This window comes from Miniopterus schreibersii, assembly GCF_964146895.1.
Source record: "Miniopterus schreibersii genome assembly, chromosome: 2".
Classification (NCBI taxonomy): domain Eukaryota; kingdom Metazoa; phylum Chordata; class Mammalia; order Chiroptera; family Miniopteridae; genus Miniopterus; species Miniopterus schreibersii.
The window spans coordinates 183,365,976-183,385,092 of record NC_138102.1 but is presented as its reverse complement, the minus strand read 5'-3'; the positions used below and the strand labels follow the sequence as shown (position 1 = coordinate 183,385,092).

Sequence of the window (19,117 nt, the reverse complement as noted above, 5' to 3'; positions counted from 1 at the left end):
AGGCAGTTATTGTTCAAACAGCAATGTTTAGTTGTACAACACATAAAGTCTAGTGACATTTACACAACCGGTTGGAGTGTCGTTGGCTTGTTTTCAACTGGGAGATTTAACCGTAATGTCACCAAAGGGTTGGCTGGGACTGGTAACATTTAAGAAATGGGTCGTTCTTGCATCCCCTAGGCTTGGGCCTCTTGCTCCATCAGGACTTGGTTGTAGATGAATGGCCCACAAGTCACCAGCCTTTGAGCAAGTTCTGTCCAGGTACAGATGGGGAGGGGTGGGCAATGGGGAGATTCCATAAAGACAGTGTGTGGGGCAGTGGCAGCCGACATTCGCAAACACTCATGCATCTGAAGAAGGGCCTTTGCCCTCCATTGGGTATTTTCCACTAGCCTACAGTGACCGACTGTGGCCAGACTAATTCATTACATTAACGGGGGGGGGGGGGGGGGGGATAGTCAAGGTAGGTGGGAAGAGATCCCTCTTATTGCTAAGTAGACAGATGGGTGATTTTTTTTCTTCCTAGAGTTCACATCTGGCGGAGTTCTGGAGGTGTTTTTTTTTTGTCTGCGTTTAGTGTGTTTTTTTAAAGATTGAGGATAAGGTAGTCAATTCCAGAAATGTCTCTTCAGGAAAACCACTTTCTAAGTGGCAGCGTTATGGGGTGGGGAGGGTGTGTAACCACACTCTGGTCCAGCCACAAGTGATGATTTTTAAAGGAGCCCTAGCCCTTGCTCCCCCACATCTGTAGTGACCCCTCCTTATAAATAAGCTTTAAGCAATGAAGGAGACACCCTTGTCCCACATCGGGGCTCACACAGCTGACATCAATGAATCTGACAAGCAGAAAAGTGGCTTTCTTGACCCTTTAAGGAAGCCAAGAGTAGCTCATGCAGATGGACAGGGAGCAATGCCATTTCCGTCGGAGATGGTTACAAGTAGCTGGGATGGGTTTGCAAGGGCAGAAGAAGCTCTTGACGAGTTCTTTCACCCTGCAGATGGGCTGGGACCGGCTGACACAGACGATGGAGGAGGGCAGTGCTGGCGATAACTCCATTCCACTGGGAGGAGAGGGACGGTTGGATAAAAGGAGAAGGCGACTGTCCTAAAGCAGCTGGCCCCTCCCACCTGCTGAGGGCCAGAGAGTGTGGGGCTGTGGAGGTGGGCTGGACAAACACAGCCCTTAAAAGGTCATGGCCCTGCAGCAATAAACAGCTGAGAGGAATGGAGGGAGAAGCAGCGCTTGAAATGGCCTTCATTCAGCCGTGGGGCAGGGGGTGGCTGGAACGGGTGGAAGGACAGAGCCCAGGAGGCCTTCTCCCTGCAGGGGGTTGAGAACGGTTGAGGGTGTGGCCACCAGGCATATAAAACAGCTTCTCCAGGGAGCTGCGATATGGTTTAGGGGCACCAAGCATCACTCTCCTATTCAGCCTTTCCAATGCCCCCCCCACCCTAGATCTTCCCTGCTAGGCCCGGGGGGTCCAGTCCCACATCTCCATACAGGACTGCTCACTGTATAAGCCAGGGATCCCTCTTTTTTGAAATGTAGCAACCTGGGCTCTAACGCCACTGCTGTTCTATCCTGACAGGTGCCTGCCTGGGAATAACTTTGTAGGCAATGGAGGATGTGGGTTGGATTTGTAAAGAGCCTCCAGCAAAGACCAAGACCATAGGTTTTGGGTCACTGGTGATCTATCACCCACCTTTCTCACCTGGTGCACTGAATCTTGGTCTTAAGTCCTTGTGTTTTCCTAGCACCTGAGTGAAAAGGGACTATAAATGCTGGGGAGCTATAAAACACCCAGGGTTGGGCCAGGACATGGAACAGGAGGTTGCATGAGGTCCCTGTAAACTGTGTCCCTTGGTGTTTTCCATTGTCTAAGGCTAAATCGTTTCCCCAGCCCCAAGTTTTAGCCACCTCACTGACGAAGGAGAAAGAGTAACTTGTTTGTGAAACAAAGGGATAATAAATACACGGCTGAAGGGAAAGGCTAAAGGTGTGACTGTGGGTGCAGCTGGGACTGTCTCCAGGTGTCAGGAGTGGGGACAGGGGAGAAGCAGCAGAGAAAGACAGGCAGACCAAGACGCAATTAGCTTCAGCACAAACATGAGAGAGAACAGAAGAGGAGGGGTGGAGTACAGGTGAGAGGAAGGACGCAACAGAGAAGCCAGCTTTAAGGAGGAAGAATCCTAATGGAGAGAGAGGAGGTGTCGTTTAAAATTTGTCTCTGAGGCCAAACCACCAACAAAGACAAATATTGTGTATTTTTCTTGATACTTTTTTAGACTCAGTTCTTCTAGAACTTAATGCCTAAAACAGGGTGTCTCGCTTAACCAGCCCGTGTGCTTTTCCAGCCAGACACTGGAAAACGTGTAACTCTCGTGCTCCCTCCTTTACCGGGCCCAGCACCAGTCTCGGTGTTTGAGGGCACAGTCACTGTCCCATTGCCCTCTGTGGATCTCATTTCTCGTAGCCCCAGTTTGTACTGTCGCATGCTTTTAGCTGTGGTTTTATTTTTAAGGTGGCCTAAAGTCATTTTTGGAAGTAGACTGAGCATAAATTCTAAGTATAGAAATGTAGCTAGAGTGGACTAGTCTACAAGGAAATGAAAGAAGTGAAGGAGGGGCAGGATGAAGAAATGAGGGAAAGGGAGTAAAAGAGAAAGTGGGGACAGGCGAGTGTGACGTGTGGAATACAGCAGTCTGCGACGGGGACAGGCAGGAGCGTTTGGACAGTGAATGCAGCACAGACCAAAGGGTGGAGCTCTTGTCTCCACTTCTAGGCACTAACTCTTCCTGCAGGCGCCCAGCTTGGCCTACTTCTCTGCCCTCCGGTGACCTTCCTTTTCCCAGGAAGTCCTGACCTTACCCCAGGTCACCCCGGCTTCCAGGGAGGAATAAGTCCAAACTCGCCCCCTCCCAGGCCTAGCTCTGCAGCAGAGCCTGTCCTCAGAGAGTCTCTGCAGTCCCAGTGTGGGGGCAGATTCAGAGGTAAGAAAGAGTTACCTGTGGCTCACCTGCACCCTCATTTTTCATGGAAACCTCCCCAGACCTCTTGAGTGAGGCACACGGCTTTGTTGTGGGACACAAGGAAAGGAGACAGATAATGGACAGCCATGGAGAAACCAAACTTACAAGGGACTTTCCAGGGAGGGCAGTGAAAATACCTCACCCCTGAACACACACACGCGTGCACACACACACTCTCTCTCTCTCACACTCACATACACATAGGCACACACATACGCACACACGCTGTAGACAAGATGCTCCATGAATACCAGACAGGCCTGTGGGACAGAGGAAAAAGGAAGAAGGTGGTTGGTGGTGGTATCTGGGATGTGTGTGAGGTGGGTGTGTGTGATGATATAGAGAAAGGGTCATCATGGGTTACTGTCGTGGCTTCCCTCTGTGTCCACGCTCACCGGAGGGAGGCCTCCGTTGTCATTGAGCCGCTTGGCCCTGTAGGTCTCATAGTGGATGTTGTGTGTCACTTCCTTGAGGTCCTGGAGGTGGGTCCTGAGGGACACAGGTGAAGAGAGAGAGGGATGGGATTAGGAGTGGGGGGAGGAAGAGATGACCCACATCCAAGGTTAACACTTCACTTCCATGGCCTGGACCCAATGGGACCAACTCCAGAGCCACTGCTGCTTCTTCAGCCCTTGCGCTTCAGGATGGAAGCTGGAACTGGGGCAGAAAGCTCGTCAGAGAGACCTGGAGACTGAGGCAGTGGATCTGAACAGATGGCCTCCTGACCCCAAATCATTAAACCTGCCATCCGAGGGCAGGGGTTCATCTTACCTGATGACAAAGTCTCGCAGCAGGGCAAACTCACAGTGGTTGAGGTTTTCCACTGTGAATAAAACAAAATGAAACAAAACAAAAGAGGTGGTCATTTCACTAATGCAGCAACACGCAGCAGGTGCACTTCTGTTCAGGTCATGCAGGCAGTTGAGAGAGCGCCACAGGAAAGGTGACTGTGACCTGTCCAGGGGTTTGTGTATCTGGGCACTTCAGTGCACTGGATTTTCTTCATCGGACAAACATTTATTAAGCAGATACACTGGCACAATACTGTTCTAGACTCTGTGGAATAACAGCTGACAGGGACTATTACATGCCCCATTTTATAGAACAGAAAATGAGTGCACAGGGAGTCTAAGAAAGTTACCCAAAGCCTAAAACACAATTCCTATCCTTAAACAGCTTATAATCAGATTGGAAAACAGTAACACATACCAAATAACAATAGAGCCATCTTAAAAAAGGTCATGCACTACATGATAAACCTAATTCAACATACATCGAGTGCCTACTATCTGTAAATCACTTGCCAAGGACTGTGGGAGCAGAAGTGGAATAAGACATGAACCCTGTCATCTCACAGTCTAACGGGCAAAGCAGGCGCCCTCACAAATGCTTCCAGTTCAAGGCAGGTGATGAAAAAATGCTATAACAATTCCATACAATATACAGACGGTGTATCATAGAGTTGGATCCCCAAAACCTATATAATCTTACCAACCAATGTCACCCAAATAAATTCAATTGAAAAAAAGAATTAAAAAAATTTTTTTCAACAAAAAGTCATAGGGAAATGAAATACAACATGATACAATGGGATAAACTTGGTTCTGGAATAAAAATATCCAGGTCTGAAATCCAAGTTTCACCACTAACAAGTCATGTGACTTGGGCAGGACACTGAACCTGTCTAAGGTTCGAGAGCTTCGGCAGCTGACCTCTGAAAGGTCACACCTCCCCTGCCCCCCTCGGAGGGTTATCACATTGAATGAGATCACCGAAGCAATTCTTCGAACACTTTCAGAATCCTTACGACCTTCTCAAGGTCACATCCATTCATAATAAACAGAAAACGGCAACATCTGAACAGCCCTTCAGCAGTTTGTCAGATCACATCCCTTTCGTGTGAAAGCCTTTCCCTGGCATCTCCAGTCCTTATTCATCTCTCCACATTCTCAGGACCTTTGACACGTGAGTCGCGCCTCCCAGACAGGTGCTAAATGGGTCTCTCATTGCTTCCAGCCTCGTGAGCCTCGTTTCTCAATTAGACAGGAAGCTCCGGAGGCAGGGTCTGCCTGGCGCTCCTTTTATATCTTACATCCTAGGGCAGTGGCTTGACCCAGAGGTGCTTAATAAATCAGCAGAGTTCGCCAGCAGCCAGTTCTTCAAATAGATGCATTGAATTACCTTCAATGATCCCCCAGGGAGTTTTTCTGCCGAGGACCCGCTTGCCATTCACTTGGTATTCCTTGTCGCTTCCCACCACGGCGAAGGGCATGCTCTCCTGCTGACAAACCAGACACGCGTGCAGGTCATCCTCTACAACCTGGGCCTTCGAGAGCAGGATGGCATCCAGTCCTCGGCCCCCAACCTTGAACTGCACATTTCTGAGGTTGACTCAGGGATCCCACTGATGGCAAGGGCAAGGCTCTTGTTTTTTAAAAAGAGTACTGCCCTGGCTGGTGTTGCTCAGTGGTTAAACTGAAGGGTCACAGGTTTGATTACTGGTCAAGGGCACGTATATACTTGGGTTGCTGGTTCCATCTCTGGCCTGGTCAGGTCACGTGCTGGAGGCAACCAATCGATGTCTCTCTCTCACATCAATGTCTGTCTCTCTCTTCCCCCCCTTCCACTCTCTCTAAAAATCAGTGGAAAAAATATCCTCCAGTGAGGATGAACAAAAAACAAAAACAGAGAGAAGAGAGAGCACTGGACTGAGAGTCCCAAGTCCTGGATCCAACCCTGCCTGCACCCCGGCCTCACTGGTCAGCCTCTGTAAGTCACTTTCCTTCAACAGGAGAATGCTTCGGACTTTTCAGAGCACTTTCCACATTTGGTTTGATCTGGAACAACTCTGAGCTAGCCTAGCAAGGATGGACAGACAGCTCTTAAATGATACCCACCCAACTGACAGTCGAAGTAACAGGCTTCACACCACCTCCCATGAAACCTATGGGCAGAGGCCTGTGTCCGCTGACCTGTCAGGGCCAGAAGGCCACTTTCTGGCACATGTAGGCCCCTCTGCTTCACCATGTGGGTCGTATGTTCACCAAGAGCCAGCTATTTGTTCCCAAATGTATTTGCCTGATGTGTGCTTGTTGTTGTAATTGGATAAATTAACTATTATATAAGCTGAGGACATATGAGAGCAGAGAGCTGTTTCTCTGCAAATGAAGTTGAATGTTTCAGAAAAACTTGATAGAGGTGAGTTGCTTTTGCATGAAGAGTGAACTTAATCTCCAAGGAGAGGCCCTGTCTCTACGTGAAAAGAATGTTTAATGGATGTTCTGTGTATGTTTTAAGTTATTTTAACTTAATAATTTAGTAAAATAATTCTTTAAAAACATTTTTAAATTAACCAACAACCTGTCTCCACTGCAACAGATAAAGGGATTCTTTACTTGCCAGAGGAGGCCCAAGACCTAAGCAAATGAGTGGTTTGCCCCGGGTCACAGTGGGTTAGTAGAAAACAGACTAGAACTCGGGACTCTGCGGTGGAATCTCAGGGTTGCAGAGGTTTGGAATTGAGAGGGCTCTTAGAAATCACACAGGCTGATGGTTTATAAGCCAGGTTCCACGAAGCCCTAAGGTTCCCAGGAGATACCCTGGGGCCTGCTGAGAAGGCAGGGCTCTGTGCCCATGTCGCTTAGCCAAAGCAGCTCAGTTTTTTATGTTTTATATATTGGAGTTCTGACATTTAATTTCTTTAAAGGGTTCTTCTAGAGAACAAACAAACAAACAACCTATAAGCCACTCACCTAGTCTGACCTCTGCATTTTATACAGGGGGAAACTGAGGCAGAGTTCTGGCCAGAGCATAGGCACCTTGGACCCCAGCCTGTTGTTTTTCCCGCCTGTGCCCTTCCAACACCCCATACCCTAGCTTTGCTGAGCCCTGTGGGAGGAAGAAGAGGCTTTTGTGTGTCCTGGGGATGGACAGGAGTGTGGGCTAAGGGTGCAGGGTTCACAGTCCTGGCTGGGGCCCCCAGTCCTGATCCTCTCCCATGTCACTGCTGGCCGGGGTCAGGCAGGCTGGGGGAGGGAGTGCAGAGGGGAAAGCAGGTGGGGAGCCAGGAGCAGCACGTGGACACGTACCGCAGGCGCCAAGGGGGCTTCCGTGTGAACGGAGCCCCAGGCACTCACCCGGATTTTGTCATTCTCCGTCTTGTCCTCCAAATCCTCATCAAATTCCTTCTGGGGGTAGAATTCAATGCCGTGCACTTCAAGCTCCTTGCGGACCTGGGGGTGAGAGAGAATCAAGGTGGCCGAGGGTCAGGATACTGGGAGGTGTGTGTGTGTTTGTGCGTGTGCATGTGCGTGTGTGCATGTATGCGCATGTGTGTGCGCGTGCATGTGCGCGCGTGCATGTGCATGTGTGTGTGTGCGCGCGTGCACTGAAGTCAGAGGGCTGAAGCAGCCTTGAGAATCCACAGGCGGCTCTGAGCTCTGAGGCCCTGGGCAGCAGGATGACCCTGAATAACTGACCCCAGTCGTACAATTACCCGAGCCCGGAGCCCCGCCTGAAATGAGGAACAGCCCGGGGGTGCAGCTCGCTCATCTCGGGGCCTGTGGGGTTCGGATTTTGACAAGCAGCACCGCCGGGTACAGACGGCACATGGGCCGCGCTCATGCCGCTACATGTCATATTCCTGTTGGCAGGGAAGGGGGGTGAGCCCCCCGGCCCAAGCCTCTCTGCTTGCCCTCTGTCAAAGCTCCGCTTAAGTCTCACCTCCGGGAAGCTGTCCGGAACCTCTTCGGTGGTCTACTGGGAGGCAGCAACTGCCTTTATACTTCTCTCGCGTGCCCCCTCCCCCTCCCCCGCCCCTAACACTGAGGAGGGGTGCCCCGGGTTCGTGGTGATTATGTACTCCGTGGTCTTTAGGGGCGAGTTTGGCGGGTGGGAGGAAGGCAGCCTGAGGGGCACGACCTCGCCAGTGGCCCCAGACACTGCCAGTGCAGCCGGGTGGGAAGGGGGGTACAATAATGAGGGATGGGGGGGCCTGGACAGAGGGGGGGCAGGCGGGACCGGGACAGGAGGGGCTGTCTCACCCTTTGCTTAAACTCGGCCTTCTCCTCCAGGGTCATGGTGTCGGCCTTAGCGATCACTGGGATGATGTTCACGACTTTGCTGAGGTGCTTCATGAACTCCAGGTCCAGAGGTCGCAAGCTGGGCCCAGAGCAGGAGTGTCAGACCCGCCTTGCCCTCCCCCGCTCAGCCGCGGCCACCACTCAGGGGCCACCCTTGGGACGGGAAGCCTGGGAACCTGGCTGAGGCCAAGAGGCTGCTCTCCCCGGACACATCCGCCATCTCACCGTGTGCAGAGCGGGCCCTGACTCAGCCCACACGGTGCACCACCTCCCCTTCTCTTCACATCCTGCCCCTCTCTAAGCCCCACTCACCCCCTCACGGCGTCTTTTCTGACCTGGAACAGCTATGGACTGTCACCCACCCATATGTCCTTGCGTCATGGTTACTCGTGCGTGTCTTGCTCTGACAGGCCTCCTCTCAGCCCACTTAGCCCCGCAGGGGTCCAGCTGGGAAGTCTGCCCTTCCCCGTCTAAGGGCCCAGCTGCCCCCAGGCTCTGGGACCCCAATCTGGCTCCAGTTTGTAGTCCAGGGGACTTACTAAGTCAGGCTGTCTGCTGCCTTACAGACCTCGAGTCCAGGTTCTAGGGAGAGAGAAAGCTAACTATTGAGTTTCTGGGCCCCATCATTGTACCTGCTGAGTACCCTGTTCCTCCAAAATTTGGGGTCTGCCTCTCAAGAACTGAACTCTGGCCCGGCAGGCAGGCTTAGTAATAAGGGATGAGACCGCCCCAACAGGAAGGCTGTCTGCTTCCCACGTGGATCCCTCCACCCTCCGCCTGCACTCCCTTCGGGCAGCCCACCTGCCGCTCGCAGCCAGAGCTCCCAGCGTGCCCTGCTTGTCGCCCGCCTTCACTTCTCCCACCTCATGCTGGACTGGCCACCCTCCAAACGCCTACAGCTGGGGGCCACACGCCGCCCAGAACACCAGCCCCTTCCAGAAGCCTTGCCCCCACCCCAGCCTGGTGCAAAGCAGGTGTCTACTGAACAAGCAAGGAGCCCTCTGCCCACCCCCCCCTTCTCTCCACAGGCACAACTGGGCCATGGCGCCAGAACACCAGCGGGCAGCATGGGGGCTGAACCCGCTCAGCTCTACTCCCCCGGCAAGGAAGCCAGCCGTTCTTGGGGAAAGCGTGGGGGCTCCCAGGGCCCCGACTGTACTGGGGCCCCCCGGCCCTCCCAGCTGAGTCCAGGTATTGGTTATCGACCACAGAATGGGTGCAGGTGGTGCAAGCCAGAGCCAGGCCCCGCAGCGGGGGGGGGGGGTTGGTACGTACGAGTGGCCCGTGGGGGAGATGAAATAGAGGCAGCAGTGGACGCGCGTGTCGGGGATGCGCTTCTTCCTGGCGATGTTCACCTCCTCCTTCAGGAACTTCTCGTACTGCTCATTGATGTACTTCTCAATGGGCTCCCAGCTGGGGGGGGGGGAGCCGGGGATGCCCCGGGGACAGGACCTGGGAGCTCAGCTTAGGCACGACCCCTCGCACCCAGCCCGTTTCCTCCCTCCCCTGGGGGGTCCAGGGAGCCTGCAGACCATTCCCCCCCCCGGCACCCCGAGGGCTTTCCTTGTTGGCAAGGCCACAGCTCCTGTGGGGACCTAGCCCTCCCACCGGGCTGCGGAGCCTGCAGAGCCCCGCTGGGCCCCAGAAAGCAACGCACACCTCCCCGGCTCCCCACTCAGCTGGGAGGCCCTGGAGGAGGCTCCGCCCCTTTCTCAGGCTCAGTTTTCTCATGACTAAAATGGGAGTAATAGTAGGTGACCGGCAGGACACACGTGGGATCAGAAAGAAGAGATGCTCGATGCTCAGTACTGAACACAGCAATGGCACGCAGAAAGTACTCAGTCATGGCAACGACTCGTCATCACGACTATTGTCATTGTCATCGTTACTCTTCTCCATCAAGGAGCATGAGTATAACCAGAGAAGAGGGCATCCGGTCACTTTTCCAAGATTGTTCCAAGCTGTCTTGTTCGGTGGCCCTGCCTGTCGTGGCAGACCCCAGCTCCCTCAGGGAAGCACCGTGGTCTCCATCCCCATCGGAAAGCAAACTTCTGCCTGGAACCTTCCATCTATGCTCGGGGCAGCGCATTCGCCCCCTTCTTGGAGGCTCGCTGACAGCAGCTTTGCTCTGCGGAATCCCAGAGGCTCTCTCCTCAAGGCAACTCCCTTCCGTCCCATTTCTCCCTCGTCCGCCCTTGGTCCAGGCCAAGCTGTCTGCTGGCATCCTCAGGCCAGCCTGGATTTGCACCCCAAGTCCCCTTGTTCTGTCTGCCCTGCTCCGCTGCCACCTCCAGCAATCTCTCACCCAAAATTCCCTCTGCACTGTCCCCCCACCCCACGCCCAGCCCCTACCTGGCCCTCTTCCCTCACGTCCTTACAACCCCCTCTCCCATCCATCAGGAGGATCCCGAACCCTCAGCATGGAGGGCGTGGAAGGTTCTCAATGTGAATGAATCTGCGCCGCACTCAGTACCCTCCGCGAAGTCTTTAGGGCAGAAACCTCACAGGCAGACACATACCAGTTTTCATTGTTGATCTGGTCTCCAAAGCCAGGGGTGTCGATGACGGTCAGCTTCATTTTGACACCGCCTTCCTCTATCACTGGGGGGTGAACACAAAAGGCGCCAAGAAGGTAACTTTTCCAGCTGATGCCAGGTGCCCTGCGTCCTACCAGCCAGGGAGACCCAGGCTCCTTCCTTCCTCAGGACGAGTTATTGCAGGGGACTACTGTCCCCTGCAGCTGGAATGACCTCCCTACTTCTTTCTGCCTGTGTGCATCCCGCCAGGCTTTATGGTCCAGCTCAAGCCCCATTCCTTTCCTTTCTAATTCCCCCTCCCCCCCACCAGCTCCTTCTGGACTTGCAGTCTAAGGAGTTGGCTCCGTAGAGTTTAGGGCTTAACTTTATTCTGTATTGAGGTTGCCCTTCATTTGCCTCATTCCCCAATAAGCCCTGTTCTTCCCCCTTCTGGCAGAGGCCCCTCTGGCCAACGCCCGCGGGCCCCCACCCGGTCCTCACCGTGCCCAATCGCCTTGATCTCCACTGTCTTGGGGATCTTCTCCTCCCGGTTCCAGCTGGAGGCCTTGCGGCTCACTTGGGACTTGAAGAGCGTGTTGACCAGCGTCGACTTGCCCAGTCCACTCTGACCTGAGCAAGACAGGAGGATGAGAGGGCAGAGAGACCCGCGCCCGCGTCCTGAGCCCAGTGCTCTCTCCCAGGAGCTTGGGGAATCCTGGAGCTGGCCACGCTCTCGCCCCGCGGCTCACTGGCAGGGGCTGAGCAGGGAACGCAGGCAGGTGGGGACGGTTTCCTGGGTGCTGGGGAAGGACTGGGGCCAACCTGTTAGGTCCCACATTCTCTCCTTCCTGGAGCCCAAGGACTACCGGGAAATGAGACAACCTCTGCATTTGCCTAGTGTAGTGGGGTTTTTTTTTGCTTTTGCTTAAGTGTTTAGCCTTCAATAATACTAAAGTCATCACAGAATTACTTTGCACTGCCGTGCCTCGGTGTGTAGGCACTTCCACCTGTTAGCAAAATGTGCGTCCTATCAGCCCTGCGAAGCCCACAGCTGGGCTATCTTTAATCCCTATCGAAGGGATTAAAGATAAAATATATGCAAGGTGCCCTGGCGCATGCGGCTCAGGTGGTTGAATGCTGTTCCATGCACCGAAAGGTTGTCAATTCGATTCCCGGTTAGGGCACATGCCTGGGCTGCAGCTCAATCCCAAGTAACCAACCGGAGTGCAAGAGGCAGCCAATCGACGTTTCTCTCTCTCCCTCTCCCTTCCCCTCTCTCTAAAATCAATTAAAACATATTTAAAAATATATATGTGCAAGGTAACATAACTCATAAATGCAAGACCAGGACTTGAACCCACGGAACCTCTTGGCCCATGTCCACTCTATCTCAGTGTAGCAGTTAGCAGCTTGGGGCGATGAATGCCCGAGAAGACCCTGTGAGAGGAGGGATAAGCTGAGGAGTCCGCTTCCTTCACGATGGCGTCCTTTAAGCCGGTTTTACACACACAGGCCTACAGACTTCACTCCGAGGAGTAAATGAAAAGGCGCTGAACAACTAAAAGGCGTTTGAAACCACTGGCCTGAGCAGTGCTCTCAAACTTTAACGTGCACCAGAGCCACGGCAAACCTTGCCGCTGACGAGCTGAGCAGCATCAGTATTGCCTGGGCACCAGTAGGAAACGGGGATCCCAGGCCCTACCCCAGCCCGAGCATCCTCAGAACCTGCATTTTGGCTGGACTTCCAGGTGAATCATATGGACAGTATTCAGAAGCGTTGGTCTGGAGCGTTCCTGTGGTAGGTGGGGAAAGGGTCCAGGGGTAGAAGCCTATGTACTAGACCCAACTGTGCTGTTTCCCTGACCGCCTAGCAATGGCCGTGTCTGTCCCTCTAATTCCTTTACTGATAAGGTGGTGGGAGGGAAGGGACTGAATGAGACCAGGGGTGGCAAATGAGGTGCATTTCTCATTCCAACTGGTCAACTGGTCGTAGCCACCTAGACCGATACATTAAAGAGGCTACATCTGGGCTCAGACTGCACACATGTCAGGACTCAGCAGCAGCGCTGCTGGGGACAGAAGTGGCCCACATGTCTTGGTCTGGATGTTTTCTAAGGTCATTTGTTCATTAAGTATCCTTGAGTGCCAAGTGCTGTGCTAGAATTGGAGGTAGAGTGGTAAGTGAGACATCATCCTTACCCTCGAGGACCCATTTAGTGTGAGAGAGACCAAAACATAAGCAGACAATTATATGTTGCCATGACCACTATGAAAGAGGTGTCATAACAGTATACTGAAGGGAATCTAATCCAGTCTCTCTGAAATCAAGGAGGACTTCCAGGAAGAAGCAAAAACTAAGCTGAAAGCTCAAGAGTGACTTTGAATGACCCATGAGAAGCTGGAAGAGGTTTCTAGACAGAAGGAACAGCATATGCAAAGGCTCAGAGGTAGGAAAGTGTATGGCAAGAGTATCCAGGAGAGCTGTCCCTTGTGAGTAGAATTCTCCATGGGAGGTGGTAAGAGATGTGTGGAGAGGTGGTACCAGGCCAGACTAGCAGTTTAAACCTTTACACTTATTGATGGGTAGCTTGATGAATTTTGCAGATTGGAAAAATTATTTGGACAATGGATTAAAGAGCAAAGTAGACAGAGAAGGGTGAATACCACTCAAAGCGTGGCTTGTGGCCAGGGCCCACGAACCATTTGTTATTGGTTCCTAAGATAAGAAGTTTGCACCAGAAAGTAAGTCAGCTATGTCACCACGGACACTGTTTAGTACAGCTGATGTTTTTCATGGCAAGACTTTACAGATGGTTTGCACTCTGGCCCAGCTCCTTTTCTCTGCGAAGCATGGAGTCAGGTGACCGTGGCAGTCCAGCTAAGAGACCTGGCTCGACCTCGGGGGGTAGCAGCGGAGATGGGGAGAAGTAGACAGACTTGAGAGGTATTTTACAAGTAAAACTGACAGGACTTGGCTGATTGGATCAGGACATAAAGGAAGAAGGGGGAGGGTGCCTAGGTCCCTGTTTCAGCAACTGACTGAATATGTCACTGAGATCATTCTATGACCTGGCGACACTACTTAGTGACCGATCAGTGTCCTAAAAATTCTCCCTAAGCTTCAAAGCACTAGAAAAAGTCAGAAATAAGACCAGCCTCCATCCAATCCCCCTCCTAGCTCTCGAAGGTGGGGAAGGACACTGATGCCACATGCCACACACCTGAGAGCAGGCTGAGCCTGGCTAAAGGCTGCGTATGTATACCCAGCTGGTGATGGGGCCCAGCTGACCATGCACCACAGCTCCCCCCTGGATCAGTGAGCCTTAAGGGGAGAAGGGGGGCAGGCTTTGTGATCAGCACAGTGAAACCTTTCCTCCTAGAAAGAGCTCATCCTGGAGAAGCCAGGGCTGAGGTCATCCCTGGGAGAGAAACGGGATCCTCAGTGCTGCCTGACACCAGGGCCTCTAGTGACCCCATGGGCTTCCATACCAACGACCATGATGTTAAAGTCGAAGCCGGTCTTCATGGTCTTCTTACGCATCTGCTCGATGATGGTGTCGATGCCAATGTAGCCCAGCAGGTTCGAGTTGATGCTGACGGGCTTCATGGGCACTGCCGGCTTAGGCCGGGGCTCGGGCACCAGCTCTGACATGGCTGCGTCCGTCCTGGTCTCTGGGAGCCCTACAAAGCCAAGGTGGGAGGGATGAGCTGCAGAGGTCACATGGAAGCCACGGTGCTACTCACTTGACACAGAATCATACAGAGTGGGGACTGGAAGAGACCTTAGATGTCATCCAGAACGGGTCCCTCATTTCACAGGTGAAGAGACTGAGGCCTGGAGGAAAAGACTTGCCTAAGAACACGGAGCAAGTCAGATGCAACATTTCTCCAGTCAGATGAGTCAGTTCTGCAGTTGCTGCGGCCACTTCAAATGCACTCACACTCCAAAGCACCACATCTGTTTGTCTAACCCAGGGGTTTTTGCCTTCTTGGCACTACTGACACTCTGGGCAGAATAATATTGTGGAGGGCTGTCCTGGGCATTGTAGGATATTCAGTGGCAACTCTGGCCTCTACTAGATGCCAGAAATAGTCCCCCAGTAGTGACAACCGAAAAGATCTTTAGACAGGGCCAAATGTCTCCCCTGGGGACAACATGGCCCTACTGGAGAAGCCCTGGTCTAAGAGATGTCGGGGGTTATTCCAACCTGTGTCCTGCCTCCCCAAATAAAGAGCAAAGACCATGTGGGATACTGGACCTGACATCTATTGACAATCTGTCACTGAGCTGGGTTGCTTTGTCTTTTAGAAGCACACAGGGCTGCCCTCTCTGCAGAGTGAGCGTCACTCTTGTCTCCCAGCCTCAGTGTCCCCTCTCTGCCATGAGCATCGCTGCAAATAACGGTGTCTGTGCCCTGAGGAGCCCCAGGCACCTTCCTAGCTCTAATTTTGAATCTATGGGAGAAATAAGTCTCCCCTTTTGACCACTGGGGAGAGGATGAGACCCAGATGGGGCAGTCACTTGCCTGAGATGAGGCAGTGTGTTACTAGGGTGGTGGGTGGCAGAGGAAAGGGGAGGCTGAAGAACTGCCCTGCTCCAGTGGGGAAAGGCACACACACCCCTGGGTCTGGCAGGTCATGGGGATCTCCACACACAAGAGAAACCTGTGTGTTTCCCCATCAGGCCACTGCCCACGAGGCTAGGTTTCAGGATAGCAGCTGCATTTTCCCATCCATAAAATGGGTGTGTGTGGTGAAGTGGGAAGAGCCTGACTCCACTACTTGTCAGCTCTGTGGATTTGGGTGACACTCCCCCCAGGAGCTCACTTCTTCACCTGTAAGCTGTTTGGGATCATGATTAAGGCTACAGTGAGCATTACATGAGCTAGGTCACCTAGAAGAACCCACACAGCACCTCATAGTTCCAGCCCCTCCTGCCCCTGCCCCTTTCAAGTTCACTGACTTGTCAGAGGGGGAGATGAAGTGGTGCATGTGGAAAACCTTGTCCAAGGGAGGTGCCCAGATGCTAATTACACGGTACAGTGACTGGACTCCACACTCTCTCGAGCACCCCTTCCACTCTGCCATTCTAGAATCCTATGGTTCATGGTTTCTGCCCTGCAAGTCTTGAGCTTACAGGGCTGATGGGAGAGGGGATGGGAGCTCCGCCTTCCCCCACCCCCAAACCCAGCCTGGAGTCTGTTCTCATATCCCACCACCTGGTCCTACCACGGGTCCTGGCAAAACTCTCCCAATGGGAAATGTTCTTTCCTTGTCACTCTCAGACACAGCCAAATCTGACAAAGCTTCGGGACTTCCCCAGGGCCTGGCTGGGCTCCCTCCTGCTTCCCAGGCGGCTGGCAGAGAGAGACTGGCTCAGCCCCGCAGCAGCTGACTCTCACAGCGCAGGCTGCCCCCCACCCTCTGCACGTGGCTCTCTGGCCCTCTCGGCACACCTGCACTGGGGCCAGTGCCCCATTTTCCCTGCCCAGCTGCTCACATGCTGGTCCTTTCCGTTTCCCTTGTGCCTCTACAATTGAGCCCATTTTTTCTCCACAACCTGTGTTGTGAGATAGATCTATCTGTGTGTGTGTGTGTGGGGGGGTAACCCCCTTTTACCAACCTGGAAAGTAAGTCTTACACTTATTTATTTGAGTTGTTCTAAGTATTCTTATAAAGTGGACATCCTCACCATGGCCTGCTCAGCCCTGGCCTGTCAACTGCACTTCCCCAAAGAGCATTCCCAAAAGACAGACCTTGGCTGCGAGAAGGGGCCTGCCTACTGGACTTTCAGGCAACTCCTAGGGGCTATGGTAAGCCTGCTGCAGGTCCTGCAGGTGAGCAGATGTCACCTTCCTTCTCCCTACAAGCACCTATTAACACCCACTGTGCTCACTGTAAAGAGCACCTGCTGGCAAGTTGCCCCAAACACATGCCAATTACACATCAGTTACACGCTAACAACCACAGCCACAAGTACTGCCAACATGGGGCGGTCACTGTGCCACAGCCTTTGCTGGAAGACCCTTGCCCGCTCCAGGCCCTGGCTAACTCCCGCTCTTCTTTCACCATCGGCTCCAGGGCTACCCCTCAGGACAGCCTCTGCTTTCCCGTCTGGTGTAGATGCCCTTCTGTGTCGCCTCGGCCCCTGAGCACCTTGGTACTCATCTCATTCACGCAGTCACGCCTTCCATCCATGCCTGCCAGGGCATTTCACATGCTGTCAGATGGGAGCCTCCTCCAGGCAAACCCTAGACTAAATGCCAAGGACACTTTTGGACCCCAGACAAGGCCATTGCCCCCGCGGGCCCACTCTCTGGCGAGGGTACCTGACAAGTACAGAAAGACCTCCCGGGTGCAGGACAAATACTGCTCCAGATTCTGTAGTTCCACCCTGTGCCCCTACATTCCCCCCACCCCATCCCTGTCCCACCTGCCAATCCCAGATGGGGAGTTGGCCCAGGCTTGATTCCTAGCAGGTGGCCCCTGTGAGCCTCACTGTTCTCAGGAAAATGGGAGTAGTCCCCACCTTGCTGGGTTGCTGCGAAGGTTATACAAAAGCATGGATATAAATTACCTGGCACTGAACATATGCTAGTTCCCACCCTTCTTCAGGGCAAGGGCCATATCTCATTGATCTCTGTGCCCCAGTGTACCCAGCATAACACAGGTACTCAGCAATGAATGAATGAATGAATGAATGAATGAGGAATGAATGAGGAATGAATGAATGCCTCACTGCCAGGCAGATGTCACTTTTCTCCTTCAGAGGCTCCTCTAGCAGAGCAGCTGACACCCAGCCAGCAATGGGCTCGTGCGTGTAGGCCATAGTCAAGGGGGTAGTCTCTGTTAGGAATGACCTGCTTCCTCCCCCACAACGGGGACTGAAAGGGGCTGGCTCCCCAAGGGTGAGAAGAGCTCAGGAAGGGGGTCACAGCGGGACACAGCTCAAGTGTGCCATCCTGCCTAAATGGTCCTGGGAACCCCTCCTAGGCTCCCAGCTCTCCCAGGCCCTGGAGAGGAGGGGCATCTGTCTGCAGCACCCCCGCCAGGAGCCACCTGCCCATCAGTGCTCAAGGGAGAGGCATTGTCCACCTGACTCAGTTGGCTGAGTCCCCCACAGAAACGGTGCCTCCGTCACCATGCCAGGCAAGGACTCTGGCTCTTTCTCTTAGAGGCAAATGAATGGCTTTGTCTTTGTCTGGCCCAGGGACCCCACCCCTCAGCTGGGAAGGTGGCACTAGGGGGAGGAGACCTTTCCGGAATAGCACCTGCCTCCTAGGCTTAGTGGGGTGGGGGGTAGGGAGGCTCTTCCTTCCTTCCGGAGCTGAAGATCTTCCCCCAAACCCCACCCCCAGCCGCAGAGGCGATTCCAGTTCACCTCGGCTCCAGCCCCCTCTCTCAGGAAAAAAAAAAAAAATCACAAAAGATACCTTAGTCTTTTCCTATTCGCAGGAGCCAAGGGCCCCGGGACACCCCCTTCCCCCATCCCAGTTCTCCGGCGGCCAAGGGGTTCCCTAGGAGACCACCAGCTGGTGCCCGTCGGGGTGGGGGAAGGGGTCTGTCGAGGAGTCGGCGCGGAGGTCCCGCGTCGGTGCGGGCCGATACCTGTGCGCCGTGTGCCAGCGCGCGCGCGTCGTGTGCTCCAGTGTGGGGCGGCCTGGGCGCACCTGGGTCCCTACCCGTGGGTCGGCGGGTCTCGGCATCTCCCGGTGTTCCCGCGGGGTGAATTTCTCCGGGCATGTGTGCCTTGGGGTGTGTGCCACCGCGTGTGCGCGCGTCCGCGCGTATGTCACCGCGCGTGGGCTCCTCGGCGCTGCACCCCTCCCCCAGGTGGCACCTCCAGCCGGGCTTTTGGGGGCCGCAGCCTCTTCCCGGGGGGAGCCGGTGGCCCGGCCAGCGGCCCTACCTTTGGACATGAATCCTCCTTTGTCTCCGTTCCTCCCGGGAGATGCTCAGGGCGCGGGGCTGCCAGGCTGAGCGGGGCGCGGGCTCCTCCCGGGCCGAGCGGCCCCCGCAGCCGGGCCTCGCCCCTCCGCGCGCTCCGTTAACCCGCCCGGCCCGCGGCCCGGCCGCGCCGCCCCTGCGCCCCGCGCCGCCGCCGCGCCCGCCCGGGATCCCGCCTCCGCCCGCGCCGCGCCGCGCCGCCCCTGCCCGCGCGCACCGAGGCCGCCGCCGCCGCTGCCACCCGCACCACGTGACCCGCGCGCCCGCCGGCCCGCCGAGCGCCCCTCCCCATCCCGCGGCGCCCGCGCCCGCACCCGCTCCCCGTGCGTCCGCGCTCGGGAGCGGGCTCCGGGCTGCGGGGCCCGGGAGGCGCCCCGGGGCGCTGTGCCCGCGGGCTCGCGGTGCCCGGCCGGGGAGGGTGCCCGCGCTCCGGCCCTGCCCTTTCCCCTGGGTTCGGCGCTGGCCTCTCGCTCTCTAGGCTGCGGCGGGGCGGGGCACGTGGGGGCCGGTGGCCGCAGCCGGCCGCGGGGCGCCCGCGAGTCA

General features: G+C 54.7%; 1 protein-coding gene across 6 annotated transcripts; it reads right to left on the bottom strand.

Moving 5' to 3' along the window:
* Positions 1-6: 6 nt before the first annotated feature.
* On the bottom strand, positions 7-18,649 carry SEPTIN3 (septin 3). 6 transcript variants are annotated; one of them, XM_081129562.1, is made up of 11 exons: positions 18,537-18,649; positions 14,117-14,308; positions 11,129-11,257; positions 10,631-10,712; positions 9,387-9,524; positions 8,073-8,190; positions 7,167-7,262; positions 5,212-5,311; positions 3,802-3,853; positions 3,426-3,519; positions 7-1,321 (listed from the first exon to the last, which is right to left on the bottom strand). In XM_081129562.1, exons 1-11 carry the CDS (start codon positions 18,544-18,546, stop codon positions 1,256-1,258), a joined length of 1,077 nt encoding a protein of 358 aa, XP_080985688.1. In that variant the 5' UTR covers positions 18,547-18,649; the 3' UTR covers positions 7-1,255. The 6 variants fall into 6 exon arrangements, with proteins under 6 accessions (XP_080985688.1, XP_080985686.1, XP_080985687.1 ...); XM_081129560.1 differs by having other exon boundaries at positions 7-3,290; positions 18,537-18,623; XM_081129561.1 differs by having other exon boundaries at positions 7-3,290; positions 5,212-5,308; positions 18,537-18,623.
* Positions 18,650-19,117: the final 468 nt, after the last annotated feature.

Excerpts from the sequence above, each read along its gene's own strand:
- SEPTIN3 (XM_081129560.1), bottom strand. Across the intron at positions 10,713-11,128 it reads GATCAAGGCGATTGGGCACG|TGATAGAGGAAGGCGGTGTC; the intron begins GTGAGGACCGGG and ends TTCACCCCCCAG. Across the intron at positions 5,312-7,166 it reads CGGAGAATGACAAAATCCGG|CAGGAGAGCATGCCCTTCGC; the intron begins GTGAGTGCCTGG and ends CTGGTTTGTCAG.